The 16,423-nt window shown below is 41.7% G+C and overlaps 1 protein-coding gene across 1 annotated transcript; it reads left to right on the top strand.

Annotated features, from left to right (window-relative positions):
- Positions 1-3,204: 3,204 nt before the first annotated feature.
- Positions 3,205-10,804, top strand: LOC137905589 (SEC14-like protein 1). The gene is made up of 15 exons (XM_068749835.1): positions 3,205-3,267; positions 5,658-5,807; positions 6,020-6,151; positions 6,730-6,858; positions 6,966-7,173; positions 7,282-7,391; positions 7,646-7,835; positions 8,263-8,351; positions 8,436-8,506; positions 8,593-8,764; positions 9,326-9,460; positions 9,565-9,699; positions 9,927-10,178; positions 10,267-10,445; positions 10,699-10,804. The coding sequence occupies exons 1-15, from the start codon at positions 3,205-3,207 to the stop codon at positions 10,802-10,804; spliced, it is 2,121 nt and encodes a 706-aa protein (XP_068605936.1).
- The last annotated feature ends 5,619 nt before the right edge of the window (positions 10,805-16,423 follow it).

Below are 16,423 nucleotides of genomic sequence, written 5' to 3'. Positions count from 1 at the left end.
ATCACCTCCTGTGAAATCACAGCAGATAATATTTACACACTGATCTTTCCACATGTCCAACACGTCTTCATTGGTGAGATTTAGCGGTGCATTCGGTTTTCATGTCTTTTGACAGAGCTTTGCTCGCTGGTTTGCTCCTGTTCACAGCTAACTGTCTCATTGGTGTAGCTGTGTACTGGAGACTGCATAAGATTATCACAACCTCTTTACTTTGGTTCTGTCACCTGAATGGCTTCCTTTTTCCCACAGCTACCTATAAACTCTGCGATCTCCAACTTCTACCTCATTCGAATATGAAAGGTCACAGGAAACATAAATCAAGAAGACTGATTGTGAACAGATTGCAGCCAGAGTCGTTTGTCATCTTGTGCCTCTGAGTCCTCAGGATTGCAATCCGTCTCGATATCAGAAGACTGGACACATTATCGATCTGCTAATTAACAATTCCGAGCTCATCATTTCACCTGAGTAAGAACTGCCTGCAGCTGCTAAATATGCATAGATATTTTTTGTGCAACCACAGCTGTCTGCGCTCCATCGATATGATCGAAGTCGGCTGTTGCCCTCCTGCTGTAGCCTTCTGCCTTTAGATGGGTAACAACTAAGGGTTATTTTTTATTTTTTTATCTCACCAGTTTTTGCCAGCTGTGATGTCTGCAGCCTTTTAACAAAGATGCCCAGGTGCAAGTGTTAAGTATGTTTATCCCCCTGGGCTCAAATGAACAGCACAGCTGAATGAAGCGGATCTCTGCTGTTTGATCAGGACAGTGTGGCGTGTGTGTGTGTGTGTGTGTGTGCATGTGTGTGGGGCACAGCTGGTTGCCTCCTTGATCTAGTTTCACTCTCGGCTGGGCCTCTTGCCTATTCCCTATATCCTCTTTTTTGAATCTAATGCTGGAATCCATTGCTCTCAGAGGTAATTATTTCACCCTACGCCCAGACTATAACGTAATTTTCTGCTTTACAGTGATTTGAGAAGGGCAATTTAAAGTTTCCCTGCTCTGCTTCATGTTTCTTTGTGTGCTAAAATAATGTATTTTTCTTTCTAGAAAAGAAGCATGGCATTTCAGAATTTGTACCTCGTTTCTTTTCTGTTTCAAATGTGACCCTCAGCATTGCTTTCAAAGCCGGCATGCTTTTGATGCAGGATTTTATGCGGAGTGTGTTTCGTTATCCTTTGATTGTGCTTGTATTTGTTGAGCCGGGCATCTGGACGCTGTCCTGGAAAACAGTTGAGGATGGCAGTAAAAATCACAAAGTATTAAAGAACCCTTCCTTTCTACACATAAATGACTAACTTGTCTTGATGAAGATGAGAAGAACTTGCTGTCTGGTCTTGGCATTGTATTTTTTTTAAAACTGCAGGCGATTTCTTCCTGACAAAAATATCAGTACATTCATCTAGCCCAGTCTTAATGAGGACAAAGCATAAATCTATTTTTACCAGTCAAGCAAAAAATAAAAAAAATCATTTTGGGCTCATTTGTTTTTCTGCGCTCGCTCCATTTTCTGAACCAGTAGGCTTTCAGATTTGGCTCACAAGCGTACCGAGCATAATGCATGGTGCTCATATACAGGGCTGCTACGTGTGGGTGGAGGAGACAAGAGTAGGAAATAATTTCACTGTTAAAAAAAAAGCACAAGTAGATCTCAGCCATATCATTGATGTTGCACCAGTTCAATGAAATGGTCAAATGATTTCCACCTGCTTTTAACAGAGGTTCAGATACAGGAGGGTGCTTTAGGGCTATAAGTCAGAGCATTTGAAAAACAGAGGACACAAAGAACTATTTTAAGTGGTTTGTTTTCACCTTCAGTCTATGGCGTCTTTACACCAGCTGGGATCCTGAATAAAACTGTGTTATCTCAGACTCCGTGGCTCCTCGGGGGGGATTCTTGAGGTGCCTGGAATCTGTGTGAGAAGCTGCAGGATGCATCCTAAGAGGAAACCCTGAAGTTGATGTTTCAATCGTTCTGCACCAACGTGATCCCAGCGCTCCTTCCTAGCTGCCGGAAGGAACGCTGTCTCCTCAAGAGGAACCCATGGAATTATGTGTTGACCTTGAAATCGCATCATGTCAACCATTGATTATTTACTCGTTTACCTAATTCAGCCTCTATCATTGTGAAAGTTATTTTCACATTACTGGTCCACTACAATCAATGTCCTGTTTATTGTTTTTGTTTTCATTTACTCGTTTTTTTTGTGACAGACTGAGGACCTCAAGTGGACGTTTAATAAACAACATCCTCCCCAGTGAAAGGCGGTGAAACAAACCACGTTGATGGTCTACAGTAATTGGATCAACCTGGATTTTATCATCCACTGGGAATTGACAGTGAAACAATAGAGAGCACATTATTCTATATGGCCAAATTATTGAAATGAAGTTTGATCTACCGATGCATGAATAAAATGCTGTATGGCTGCTTGGTCTTCGTGAGATTGCCTGTCATAGGTTTCAGATCAACATAATATGCTGTGTGTGGGGCCATTGTTAGGTCCAGGAGAGAAATTCATCCAGTGTGGCATCACCATTATTGGATTTAATTAGGCAGCCGGGCCAAGAGGACTGTAAAGCTTGAAAATCAAGCTGAAAGGAGACAACCAAGTCCGGTGTTCACATCTTCCTTTACTTGACTTCTATTGTCGCTAACTGAGAAAGCATAATTAAATTCATCAGAGGGAATAGATGAGTCATTGTGTTTGTGATATTCTGTCTACTCGGCAAAGGGATATGGCAGGATATGAATTTCAAAGCACTTGCTCTTGTCATATTAGAGTCAATGATGTGTTCGAAGACCCTTGATCATAATGACTAAATCAAGTAGAAGTGGCACCACAACTGTTATATCCTATATGTGAAAGCAACAACTCATCTGCTCAGAGAAAGGAAGAAGATTTCTTGTTGAATATATATACAGTATATACAAAAAAAATCCATCTTAAAGTATAAAACTAATTATTGGCGGAACATCGCCTCATATGCACGTTTCATCTGTATCTGACAGTTTCAGAGCCATCTTGTGGACAAAAATGAGGGATGATGTAAGCGCCTCCAGCTGTACTGTGCTCTGCGGAGGAGCGTTCCCTTTGACTTCCGGGTGGTCAGACTGGGGGGCGGAGTACTAAGCGCACAGTAAAATAATTGCTGCCTTGTATTTTAAAGAGTGTGTTGTTGCCATGTTTGACCAGAGTCAACAATGGTGCAGGAGTACCAGTCCCCTGTTCGGGTCTACACGCATCCATTTGAGTTAATAATGGCGGTGAGTAGTGTGTTCATCCAATGCTATTAAAAAGACAAATGATAACTCAAGCGAATGGGCACTACTTAAATGAACAGGGTGACCGGAGGTGTTCAGTTGTTAAGCTCTCTCCAGCTTGGCTTTCATTCGTGCGCTTCTTTAACACATTTAGCTTCTGCTCTAATTGAAAAGTTCATATTAAAATAATGCACAATGTAAAATTAGACCTTGATCTTGATGCATGTCTCTCCTGAGGCTAATGTAAAAGGAATAATCTGCAGGAGAACAGTCTGTGACAAAGCTGCTCCTCACACTCGATTTCTTCAGCAGAACACGTTACTTTGTTTTTCTAGATGTCGACTCTTTGGGCAGATTATTGATGAATCAATGTTTTTAAAGCATCTGCCTTTCTTACACAATTATTTGTTTCATTCCCCTTTAATATGACACATAGATAAAGTCTTTATTTTATTGCTGCTGATTTCCTCATTCTCAAAAAAAAGAGCATATCTTGAATTCCTTGGCTGATCGCTCTTCTAACTTCATCAGTGTAGTTGTCAAAACATTTAGATTTCAGGACTTCGGATTTCAACCAGAGCAAGCCACTAAAATAGCAGTAGCAATCTCAGTTTCTAAACATTTATTCTCCATACGACTGCGTTCCCTTGAGTTCAAATCATCTTATTGTACTGATATGCCGCTCCTCTTCATCTGCAACGTCTGTCTGAAGCTTTCAGCTCATGTAAGAACAGGGAAAGTAGGACAAAAATAACATACTTGTGTGCATTTCTGCCTGTTTTCACCCACTTTCACTATTTCTTCTTCCCTGTAGTTACACATTAAGCCAAAGACTTGTGCAATATCCTCAGAGACTGTAAAGCCTGCGATGCTGCAGTGACACTTTGCACTCTGGACTATAACTTCTTTACCCAAATGCTCCGAGTCAGCGCCTTCACAAATCTAATTTCCCATGAAACACTGCTTTAAAAAAAAAACATTGCACTGAAAAGGATTTCAGAAATTGGTCTTTTGTGAAAAGTAAATCACAGCCCTGATGAAAATAACCAGACTTTCAGGAGCATAAAGGAGAAAATCGAGTGAATAGTCCGCCTCCTCCGCTGCCATTCATCTCAGGGCTTCTTCATTAGTCCCCCGGCTGATGCTGCAGGTTATTACTCCAGATAACTGTCCTCATCAGCAGTCGGGATGTTAGCGGATGTTTAACCACCAGTGACGTCGACACTGGCCGTTTCATGACTCGGTATTTGCAGAGAACTGGACACACACCAAGCTTACCTGTGCGTGATTGACACCAGAAGAACTGCATTGCCACCGGTGTTACCTCAGGAGATCATTAAACATTTACCGCACAGTCGTTTTTGTGTTACTGACTCACTGTTATGAAACATGAGGGTTGAAACATCCCATTCTCTGAAGTTTGACAAAATCTCTTCGGGCCTTTGAAGGCTCCAGTCAAACTTTCTGCTCAGCTTTTTATATTTTACACTCTCGTTCTGTTTCTGTCTTTGTAGCTCTGAGAGGATTAAAACAAACATGTCAATTCTGCAATCAGTGAGACGTGATTTTGTTGCACAGTCTGTCGAATGCATCTCCTGTCAGTGCTGCCTTGTTCGCTTAGTTAACAGTAATTAGCTGTATGTTGTGCCTAATCAATAAGTGATATGTGTGTGTGTGTGTGTGTGTGTGTGTGTGTTTTACTGAAAGTGTGTACAGCTGAATATTCTTTTATTTGTAACATTCAGTTTTCTATTTAATGGGATATTTAGTTTTTATTCTAAACACTTTCCACATCCTTTGCGCAGACCAGCTCGGGTAGCTACTGCTAGCCGTGTCTAAAGCTCGGGGTATCGAACTGGATTAGCAAATCGCTTTGTCCCAGGCTTAAACAATAAACAGGAAGTTTATTTACACTAGTTTGTAATTAAGAAACCATCATGCTTCTCGTTTCTCAGACTAAGGGTTGCTTTAGAGGTTCCCATCGACTCCATCAATATTGACAGGCGAGCCCTGGAGAAACTGGCCTGGACAGATGTGGGCAGTAAAACACAGAGCAATCCCTGCTTGTAAAAGCTGCCACAAAGCTCCAGGCTTCAGAAACATCCCGGTTTAAACGGCAATTTGTATAAACTGTAAGAGGTTAATACACCTTCATTAAAAAAATTAAAGTCTCTGCTCTAAATCACATGCTGCACTACTTTTCACTATTTTCAGTGCCGCTTCAAAGCGGGCAGGACAAAAAGCCTCAGGTGGGACTGAATGAACAGTCAGGCCACTTTATAACATTATAATATACCGATATCAAAACCAAATTAACTGGAATGTATTTTTCTGATACTTTTTCCGTTATTTTTTTGCATTCATTTCTGTGTCATGGTGTTTCCTCCTCTCAGGCCTATATGAGGAGGTTTCCTAAATGCCCCCTGATTCCAGTGTTTGTAGGCAGTGAGGTCATCAGTGAGACCCAAAGCAAGGATGGATCCACGCTAGTCACTGAGAGGCGCTGCATGATTGACATCGATGCCCCACGGCTCCTCAAACGGGTAACTTTCCTCTGACCTGTAGAGAAAACGCTCACAGAATAAATGGATGTTCTCAGATTATTCGTTTTTGAACAAACAAATTAAGAAGATTTGCCAAGACTGAGTGAAAATGTATTTTGTGACAATGATGCATCAGAATGAATCATTGTGGAAAAACCTTTTCTTTGAAATGTAGATCTCATAATTAAATTTTTGTTGATTTCTGCGTGCAGATTGCCGGCGTAGACTACCTCTACTTTATCCAGAAGAACACTCTGAATCGCAGAGACAGGACGCTCCACATCGAGGTCCGCAACGAGACCTTTTCCAGCAGAGTCATTGTCTGCGAGTGCTGCAACTACACGGTGATCTATAAAAGCTTTATTACTTTTTTCTTTTATCGAACTTGTGCTAGCGTTTCGGCAATACACTCATAAACAACATCCCTTCTGCTGTGTCATTGCATCCCTGTAAAAGTCTGGCTTTCAATTAAGAGAATGAATAATTAATCTAATCTAAAACGTGGTTTAAATCTAAATTAATACAGGGCTTGCTATAGTCCCTCATGATAGACAGACGGTTCATAATCTGGTTCCAAAGAATGGGGCAAAATGCAGAGGTGTCAAACCAGTGTCATCTCGCATTCCCTTTAAAAAGCATTCCCAGTCACGTTGCTTGGAGACGTGGGTGTGTGTGTTCACTGGCAGGTCAACCCTCTGACCCTACCGTCGACCACTCATATGTCCCGTTTAATCCATGTGAGAACGTGTACCAATATATTTAATAAAAGAAATAGCTCTGAATCAACAATGCACCTGACCTCCCACGACTCTCCTGTGGATCCACGGAGGACATTTCATGCCTAAAGAACGGGAAACAGAAATTGTTTTGTGTTGTCAAAGTTTGACAGCCCACCTGATTTTCCACAACAAAACCTCTGCAGGTTCATCCAGAGAATGAAGACTGGACCTGCTTTGAACAGATTGCTAGTCTGGATATAAAGTCCTTCTTCGGCTTTGAGAGCACAGCAGAGAAGCTAGCAATGAAGCAGTACGCTAGCAGCATTAAGAAGGTTCGCATCTTTGAACTGAATTATACATCACGCTTGCTTTCCGTTGAGCAGGACTGTTCTCGCTTCAGCTGTATATGCATTAATGATGGCTCCTTCTTGTGTTTTAGGGCAAAGAAATTATTGATTACTACCTCAGAGAGCTGGAGGAAGAAGGTGTAACTCGCATGCCTCGCTGGACACCACCTGTCACCTCTGACACGTCCAAGCTGAAGCTGATGCCCCCCACCGCTCCCAGAGCCAGCCCAGGCAAGGCGGCTAAGAACAGGCCTTCCAGTAAAGACTCTCCGACGGAGCTTCCGGTCGGCTCTCCAGATGGTCGGTGTTCGCTGTCTCGTCACAATTATATGTGGAAGATGTTCAGCTCTTGCTGTCTCTCTCTGGTTTGTGATAAAAATTTATACTGTACATGTTTATGGCCTGCAGACAAACTGGATGCTGACTACATTAGACGTTACCTAGGTGATTTGACGCCTCTGCAGGAGAGCTGTCTTATTCGCCTGCGCCATTGGCTCCAGGAAAACCAGAAGGGCAAGGTCACATAAACATGAGCGCCGCTTCCTTTCACTGCAGAGAAGTTTGTGCAATTACGCAAAGTGCACAATTATATTTAGACGCAAAGCTCAAGATTTCTGCTCAGCTCTTCAAAATAATATCTCAAAGTTTTGCTTATTTAATGTACATTGCACTTAACAAACGCGCATTTCTTTTACTGATGAATCATTTGCCAATATTTTTCAAGTGAGATATTTGCATAGGCGGTTTTGACCCCTGTTTTGTCGTTTCACAGATTCCAAAGGATCAGCATGCGTTGCGTTTTCTGAGAGCCAGAGATTTCAACCTTGATAAGGCCCGGGAGTTCTTGTGCCAGTCGCTGACGTGGAGGAAACAGCACCAGGTCGATTTCCTGTTGGACACATGGGAACGCCCTCAGCTGCTTCAGGACTACTACACCGGAGGCTGGCACCACCACGACAGAGGTACCCTGAAGACGGCAGCAGACCTGTTCCACCTTGAGTTGATCGCATTTCCACTTTACATCCGCCCTTAACAGTTCTAGCTGTCCCGTGCAGCGAAGGTTAAAAGTACATCAGTGAATGTGAACATAAAGAGGCGGCAACAGTTCAGTCATCTGTATTTAAGTCCACAGGGGTTGTAACAGCCTGTTAATTATTGACGGTACAGTCTGAGCACCATCTGTCGCAGCTCCCATGTAAATGAGTCACTGCTGATGCAGCTGATTCATCTGGCTAGAGTGACTTTTGAACGTTTACGCGCTAAATGAATGCCTCTTGGAGCAGTAAACACCAGATTTATGTACACGCAGGGGCTCTGTAAAAAGGATTTGAGTCTCTCTGCGCTCACAAGCTGTGTTTCTGTACATGCATGTGCGTGTCGGGGGTTTAGATGGCCGCCCTCTGTACGTCTTGCGCCTTGGACAAATGGACACAAAGGGGTTGGTGAGAGCACTGGGAGAGGAGGTGCTACTGAGACAGGTGACATGAACGCACTCAGAATAAACCATAATTCACATAATTTGGAATATCTCCAGTTGCATGAACGCTTCTTCTGGAACTCAGGTCCTGTTGATCAACGAAGAAGGACTGCAGCGTTGTCAAGAAAACACCAAAGTCTTCGGCTGCCCCATCAGGTACATTCATGTTAATTCATGGGGGGGGGGGGGGGGGGGGGGTTGGGATTGGGCCATATAATGAATGTCTCATGTCAATGCACCAGCTGCTGGACCTGCCTGGTGGATTTAGAGGGTCTCAACATGCGTCACTTGTGGAAGCCAGGCGTGAAGGCTCTCCTGAGAATCATCGAGGTGGTGGAGGCCAACTATCCCGAGACTCTGGGTCGCCTCCTCATATTGAGGGCACCCAGAGTGTTTCCAGTGCTCTGGACCCTGGTGAGAATAAATCCTTCAGATTTTACATGCAGCCGTAAATGCGACTTTAATCAATCATCTGATTGTGGAAGAACATTTTTTACTTCCCCCCCCCCCCCCCCCTCCCCAAGCTCACTTTTCTTTGCAGCACAGACACTGATGCTGCAGAGGAATTTTAATGACTGGCTGCAATATGAGTAAATGATGAACAAAGAAGAAAGAGGCAGATGATAATTGCAGCCATGAAATATGCAGATACTTGTGGGAGAGATTAGATCGTACCCACAGCAATATGCTGTGACGCAGTTCATAAGAGACTGGAAGCAAAGAAATCAGGAGGATTAAAACAAGGAAAACATAATATGAAATCAAATCAAAAACATAGAAAAGAAAAGGAAGATGTCTGAGACGCATAATCAACAAAAAATAGAAAATAAAATTATGAGAAGCACTCGGCTTCTGTGATGATAAAGTCTAAACACACCAGCCTGCTTATTCTCTGAACCTGAATAATTCAAATATTCCTTCACAGTGAAATTTTCTGGCTGATTCTCTGTGTATTTTATTTTTGTTATTTTCCAGGTCAGCCCCTTGATTGATGAGAACACCCGGAAGAAGTTCCTTGTTTATGCTGGAAATAGCTACCAGGGCCCGGGAGGACTAGTTGACTACATTAACAAAGAAATAATCCCTGACTTCCTGGGAGGAGACTGCATGGTGAGGACTAGTCTGCAGGATCACAACCTATGTGATATCATTCCCAAATATTTTGTCCTGTAGGACATTAGCACAACTTTTTTTCTTTCTCCTGTCCTCTCTAGTGTGACATCCCTGATGGAGGCATGGTCCCCAAATCTCTTTACAGAACAGCAGAAGTGCTGGAGAGTGAGGAAAACCGCCTGTTGACTGACTCGATCTATAAGAGCGCCAGCATTTTCAAAGGTGCCCCATATGAGGTACAGCCTCTGCTTTTAATTCAGCTCCTGTATCTTCATGCATCAATAATCAACGCTTTATTTTTTTTTATTACTAGTAAATGATTAAAATCTTAATTTTATTATGTGGATTACACTGCCACCTGCTGGGATAAATGTGCATTTCAGGCTTGCAGTGAAAGAGGAACATAATTAATGGCCTGTTGTCTGCTTTTCCCCGTCTCCATTATTCTTACATCCTCCTGCAGATGCTGATTGAGATCACAGAAGCCTCCTCTGTCATCAACTGGGACTTTGACGTATCTAAAGGAGATGTGATTTTCAGCATCTATCATTCCAAGAGGGCCCCACAGCCTCCTAAGAAAGACACCCTGGGAGCCCATGGAATCACGTCTCTCGGGGCCGTTAATACTCAGCTGATAGACAGGAACTGGTTGCTGGGGAAGGACTACAGCATGGTGGAGAAAGCTCTCACCTGCAGGGAGGGAGAGAGTGTACAGGTCAGAGAGAACATGGCAAACTAAACCTGGTCGGTTGTTGTACATTCTGCCGTAACATTGATCTTGTTGCTCTCCTCCCTTCCACCAGGGTTCCCACGTAACCCGCTGGCCAGGCTTTTACATCCTCCAGTGGCGTTTCCACAGCTACCCGGCCTGCGCCGCCTCCAGCCTGCCCCGCGTTGATGATGTGCTGGCCTCGCTGCAGGTCTCCTCCCACAAGTGTAAGATTATGTACTACACAGAGGTGCTGGCTTCTCATGACTTCAGGTCAGTTTAATTATTCTACTCAGATTCTTTGTCGTCTTGCCAGGGCATGTTTTCTTTTTAATACGCTGCAGCTACAGTGTGTGGGCGTATCGAAAACAAGTGCTGTGATATTACTGGGATTTGTCTCTGCTTGTTTTACATACTTTTTGTCAGCAATGTACATTTTTACACAATATGTCTGTTTTTACATTGGGTTGCCATCTTGAATCATGTGTGAGCATTAACACTTATTTTCTGCCATTGTTAATTATAGGGGATCAATGACCAGTCTGGAGTCTAGTCATAGTGGATTCTCACAGCTCAGTGCTGCCACGACATCCTCCGGCCAATCACACGCCAGCTCCACCATCTCAAGGTAGCGTCGGCTCAGTGGGTGTCAAAGACAGCAGCGACCTGGAACCTTAATCCGTGCGTCGGGCCATGAATGGCAGCTTTCTTACTCAATCGCTTCAATTACAATTGACTGACAAGTGAAGTGAGGTCCATGTCATGGAAATAATGTGAATATTATTATTTCAGTGTATTCATATGTTTTAACTGATCTATGTTTCTATAAATTAATGATTTCAAGTGTAAATGATGACACATGTTTTTTTATTTTGTTAGAATAACAGTGCATAGTATAAAACTGTAAATGATATATATTAAAGATTAAATGTTAGAATTTGAAAAGTATGTGTGTAAGACAATCGATGGCCACTGGATGTCAGTGTACTCTGTAACTGAAACTGCTGAAAGCTGCAGTATGCTATACGCCGGTTTGTTTACTGAATTGTTTAAATAAAGTATTGATAATGTTGTAACATTAAAGTGTGTGTTTTTGTAGATTTGAGAAGAAAAAATATTGAAGAAGCAGAGCTGTAGCAGTGCGGTGATTAAATAATCCCAGAGCTGGGTTGAATTTTTACAGCATTATATGTGAGATGTTTAAGGTGAGGAAATAGTATGAAGTATCCTGTATAATGTGCTTTACAATGTTCAGATTTCATGTAATGTTTTTTTTTTTTATTTAGCCTTGTTAGACACTGGGTTTTCTGATGCAGCTAATTTAAATTCAAAGTGGTGCAGCCTCTTGTGATCTGGCACGGGGCCAGTCAGACAACTGATTTACATAAAACTTTAATTTCCATAAACCTATCAGTTGCTTCCAGCTTAAAGCTTAATTAAATTTTCCTGTGTTATATTTTAATTTTTATGGTTTGCAAACTTTTGTCATGTTGCTGTTCAGTCAAGTGAAGTGTGTTTTTGGAGGGTTAATCCAATGAGAACCTGGCTTCCTGCTGGCACTGCAGGGCCGTTAGAAAGAGGAAGTGAACAGATTTTGCCAGAAGCTATTTACTGGAATTACCCATCTTGCTGTTAATGACCTCCCCATACACACACGCTGTCCACATAAACAGCATCACCTCTTTCCAATAAAATGTGTAATTTGCTCTGAAAACCTTTTTTATATTTGAGCATCAATGTGATTGAAGACAGAATCATTTTATTGACATAAGATTGTTTGTTGAGCAACTCAAATTTCCTAACAGTGCAAGCCCACTTTTTAGTTGATCTGACAAAAAGCTTGTGAGGGAGGGCTGAGCCAATAAGCACTGAGGAAGTATTTTGCATGTGTGTTACTGAGAACGCACAAACAATGACCAATATGAAGTTATGCAGCCGTGAAAGCTTCAACCCAAACCTGAAGACGGACTTGGTCTAAAATGTCTCTGGCATTTGCTCATGATCACTAAACATGATGTAGCCATGAGAATAGGCCCGATGTTCGATGTTTCCTAAAACCATTATATTTCATATATTGGTGTTCCTCTGTGCTGTAGCATGATTTATTTTGGGGGGGTTGTTAGTAAGTCTGTTTTATTTGGCATTTTGTTTGTCCCAAACTACTGAAGATTTGGGAAAAACATTAATCTAGATTAAAGGATGAACTGATTATAATATCATGGCAGAAGGTTGAATAATTATAATGAATTTGCTTTTCACATGCAAAGATTCAGTGGTCAGTTTCAGACTGAAAACAAAATCATTTTTTGCAAAATATCTTTTTGATATTATGCAACATCATAACTCAAAAATAGATGGGGAGACGGAACTTTATTTATTTATTTTTTTACAATTTGGTGACAATTTGGGAATTGGTGGCTCTATTGATGACTCCCCACCTTGAAGCTGTTGAAGATATTGAAGATATAACATTACATCTTCAATGTCACTTCATAGCTTTTAGAATTCTTTCAATGTCCTCCCCGCCACGGATGTAAGCTGCAGCTTGATCTGCAGCCGTAATAGCTTGATGAAAAGCAAAGGGAACACTGAGGTTGTTACAGCTCCCATCCATCCGGAGGGAAACATGAACGCCTGCCCAAAATATTTTACGGCAAGCCAGCCAATAGTTGTTGCGCTATTTCACTCAGAATCACAAATGTGATTGTCATAATGTCTCAAGAGAAAAGCTGCCAGAGTAATTAGGCATCCGTCTTGATGGGCCGTTAACAGACAACGGGTATGTCTTTCACCCTTCACTTCAGCCTAAAGGGATCAATTTGGACATAAACAAAAGTGTTTATCGTCACTGGATGTGTGATGATGATGCAATCAGGCATCTCTGGAGAACCGTAGTTACTAATAACTTAACAGGGTTAGTGCATTAATCATGAAATAAGAAGTCCATTTTGTGACACGCCCACAAGCTGTTGAGCTGAGGGGCTTCTTCAATGGACTTTACTGTACTTCAGCTAACAACATTTCATTGTTAATCATACAGATAGCATGTATAAACGGAAAGGTTTTGGCAGTGATCGCTTAAAATGACAGCAATCCACGGTGACAGTGATATTTCTGTCTAGACGCAACATTTTTCGGTGCAGTTTAGGACTGTCACTCACGAGGAAATCTCTCAGGAGAACTGATATTAATCTCTGGCACGTTTGCAGTGTTTTGACATGTCAGCGCTGTTATTCTTTGCGTGCACTGAGATTGTGGATATGTAGCAGAACTTTAGATTATTTTTTAAAACGTCTCAAAGGAAACACACCTGCTCATACGCTTCTAGCTGGCCAGAGATGGAGAGCCAATCAAATTGAAATCCCAGTTTTAATGCTAAAAAAAAGAAAAAGAAAAATCTAGATCTCCTAACTCATTTTCAGAGAGCAGCAGACAATGAGACAAATGAGGACCTCAATGATAATATGATGCTGGGATAGACTCCAACCTCTTGGTGCAGAAACATCCCATCCTGCACCGGGAATATAATAATGAATCATCTCCTCTCATGGGGCTGATGTTCAGCTTGTGTCTTTTTCCTGTGTTGACACACTCCTCTGAAGCCAAGGTTGAATGAGAATAGGACCTAAAATGTAATGTGAGCAAGCCAAACTATGTCTTCCCATCGATCAACTCAACCTATCGATGGCTGCACCGAAATGGCTTTTGCTCTAATTTGATTTGATCACAGCAGGAAAGTCCTGTCAAACATAAAGTGAGTGAGTCAATGCAGCTGAGATTCTCATTAACTCTTGTGTTTCATTTGTTTCCCCTCTGACATTTCTGACCTTCATACTAATCGGAAACGAGAGCTCTGGATAAGTGTGCTCGGAATTATCTTTAAGAGGCGTGTCGCACTGGAAGAGAGGCTGGATTTTTTTGGCAGCTCGAATCCAGGCATTTTTTTATTTTTATTATTTTATTGTGACATGCAAAACCTGAAAAACAGCAAATGTTTCATACTTCCACCATCTGATTTGAAGACCTGTCTTTTTCCACTAATCTCCCATTGGCTGGGCTGAAATTAATTTTCTAACTCGATGTTCTACCAGGGCTGATTGGTATGTCCACAAACAAATAGATACAGTCGCCTCTGCTTATCTCTGACGCTTCAGACCTGCTCTCATATCTTCTAGCATTGATTTTCTCTGCGTCAAGAGAGATCATCAATCTAGCTTCAATTTAGGCCAATTTCTGAGCAATGGCTTTATCTGCAAGACGGCCGAGGTTCTGCTTAAGTCGAATGTTTTTGTTAACCATCTTCCAACACTTCTCCAGGATGACATTTCCATTCCTCTCACTCTACATGACCTCTATACTCTAGAAGTCAATACTGGCCTGCCCTTCTGAAATGTTACAGTTGGTTCAGATCTATATATAACACATCTATATATATATATATTCTTATTGTTCATAGATAGAATACTGGATCTAACTCAAATGCGGGAAAGTGTCAATGACATTGATAAGTGTTGTCAGGAAACAGATAAACCATTTTTTTAATGTCTAATTTAATGTTAACCAATTCAAAATTCACATCTCCATACTAACTTAGAGGTTATAACTTCAGCTCAGACAAGGTTAGCAGCTGTTTTCTGTCATGAGAATTTCATTTTTTGTTACTCTACTAAAAACACGGTGACATTGCACCGCTGCTTTTGCTCTAGTGTATCTTTATTACTTTGAAATTAATTTGACTTCCCTACGATGTTTTCACACAAGACAAAATATGTTTTTTTCTTGTCAGCCATTCTGACAGGAGGCAAGGTGCAGAAATAATTATCAGCACTAATGAGGGCTCTAATGCTCTAATTGGCCTCAGTAGTTCCAGAGCTTTTTTAGCTATTTAGCTTGTGGTTGCACTGAAAGCCTGATTAATGATCCATTAACGGTCCTTGTTAATGTTATTAATTGAACCTGTGCTTTTCCCACAGTGTGAACCTATAGTTAAATTGTTAAAAAAAAATGCCACCATGTTCTAGTATCCCATTAAAATGAAAACCCAAAGTGATATCGTCAATGCAAGTAGCACACGTGACCCACAACCTTTGCAGTTCAGGACAAAACTGGAACAGGATCACGCTTTATAGTTTTGCTGAATACATTTTCACTGTCAGTCATATTATTTTTCTATTCAATCTATTTGACCATTAATCAAAAGGTGTTCATTTTCGAGACCAAACATTACTTTCCTTTACTGTCCTCGGGGGGCTTCAGGCTGTTTTTTGTATTTGTATTTGTTTATGACACGCCTCAGAACAAGGCCCGTCTGTGACTCTTGTTATTTTATCCCTTGCAGTGAAGAAGAAGCCAAAGTGCTGTGTGTGTTTCTGTTCTCTCTTTCAGTCTCATGCATTATGAGGTAGTTACTGTAAGCCCGGCCCGTAAGTGTTCCCGAGGCACATGCACGCACGACAGCATGAACCTACCTGCTTTCAATGCACTGTGTACATTAAAACAAACTTTTGTCGCCATGATGAGAAGCCTCTATTCTCTGGTGACAGTAAGATCATCGCAATTCTGATGCATCTGGTTACATACAATACAATAAATCTGGTGGAGGAGAGGCCGGCCGGTCCAAATGAAAGCCTCTGTATAGCCAGGTTGCTTTATGGTATGGCCCATGTTAAAGTCTGAATCATGACCAATGACAGAAGGTGGGAGGATGCTACTATGGAGGAGAGCTATAGCTAATGAGATTAATAACACGTTTGTCTGTTTGATGCAAGGATGCAGTGCAGCTGATTAGCTTAGCGTATATATTATATCCAAAGGTAACACAAGACAACAATCAGCACCCTTTTACACATCACCACACACACACACACACACACGCATTGAGCTGATTAGTTGACAGCTGGTTTCTTCCCGCTTATCGGCTGAGGTTACATCGCCTTCAAAAATCCACACACACTTTTTTGGCATCTATTAAGGACCCGTTTTTCCAACATGCATATGGAGGAAATGTTTTTGACCTTCCTGCTGGATAGTTGAAAGAAACGGCTTTGACAGGCAGGAGAAATGAGATATGATCCATGACAGGTCTGCCTATTGTATGTGCCTGTGGGGAAGCATCACTTGTCAGGCCCACAATGACTATAGACTGTTGTGTTAGCCACGGTTTTTTTTTTTTTTTCCTTCAAAAATTCTTAATCCCTTGTTTGGATATTGAAATAAACAGTCTCCCCTTTGCACAGTCCCACAAGGCTGAC

The sequence above is a fragment of the Brachionichthys hirsutus genome, chromosome 16, assembly GCF_040956055.1.
Source record: "Brachionichthys hirsutus isolate HB-005 chromosome 16, CSIRO-AGI_Bhir_v1, whole genome shotgun sequence".
In the NCBI taxonomy this organism is placed as follows: domain Eukaryota; kingdom Metazoa; phylum Chordata; class Actinopteri; order Lophiiformes; family Brachionichthyidae; genus Brachionichthys; species Brachionichthys hirsutus.
This window is presented reverse-complemented; position numbering and strand designations above follow the sequence as displayed.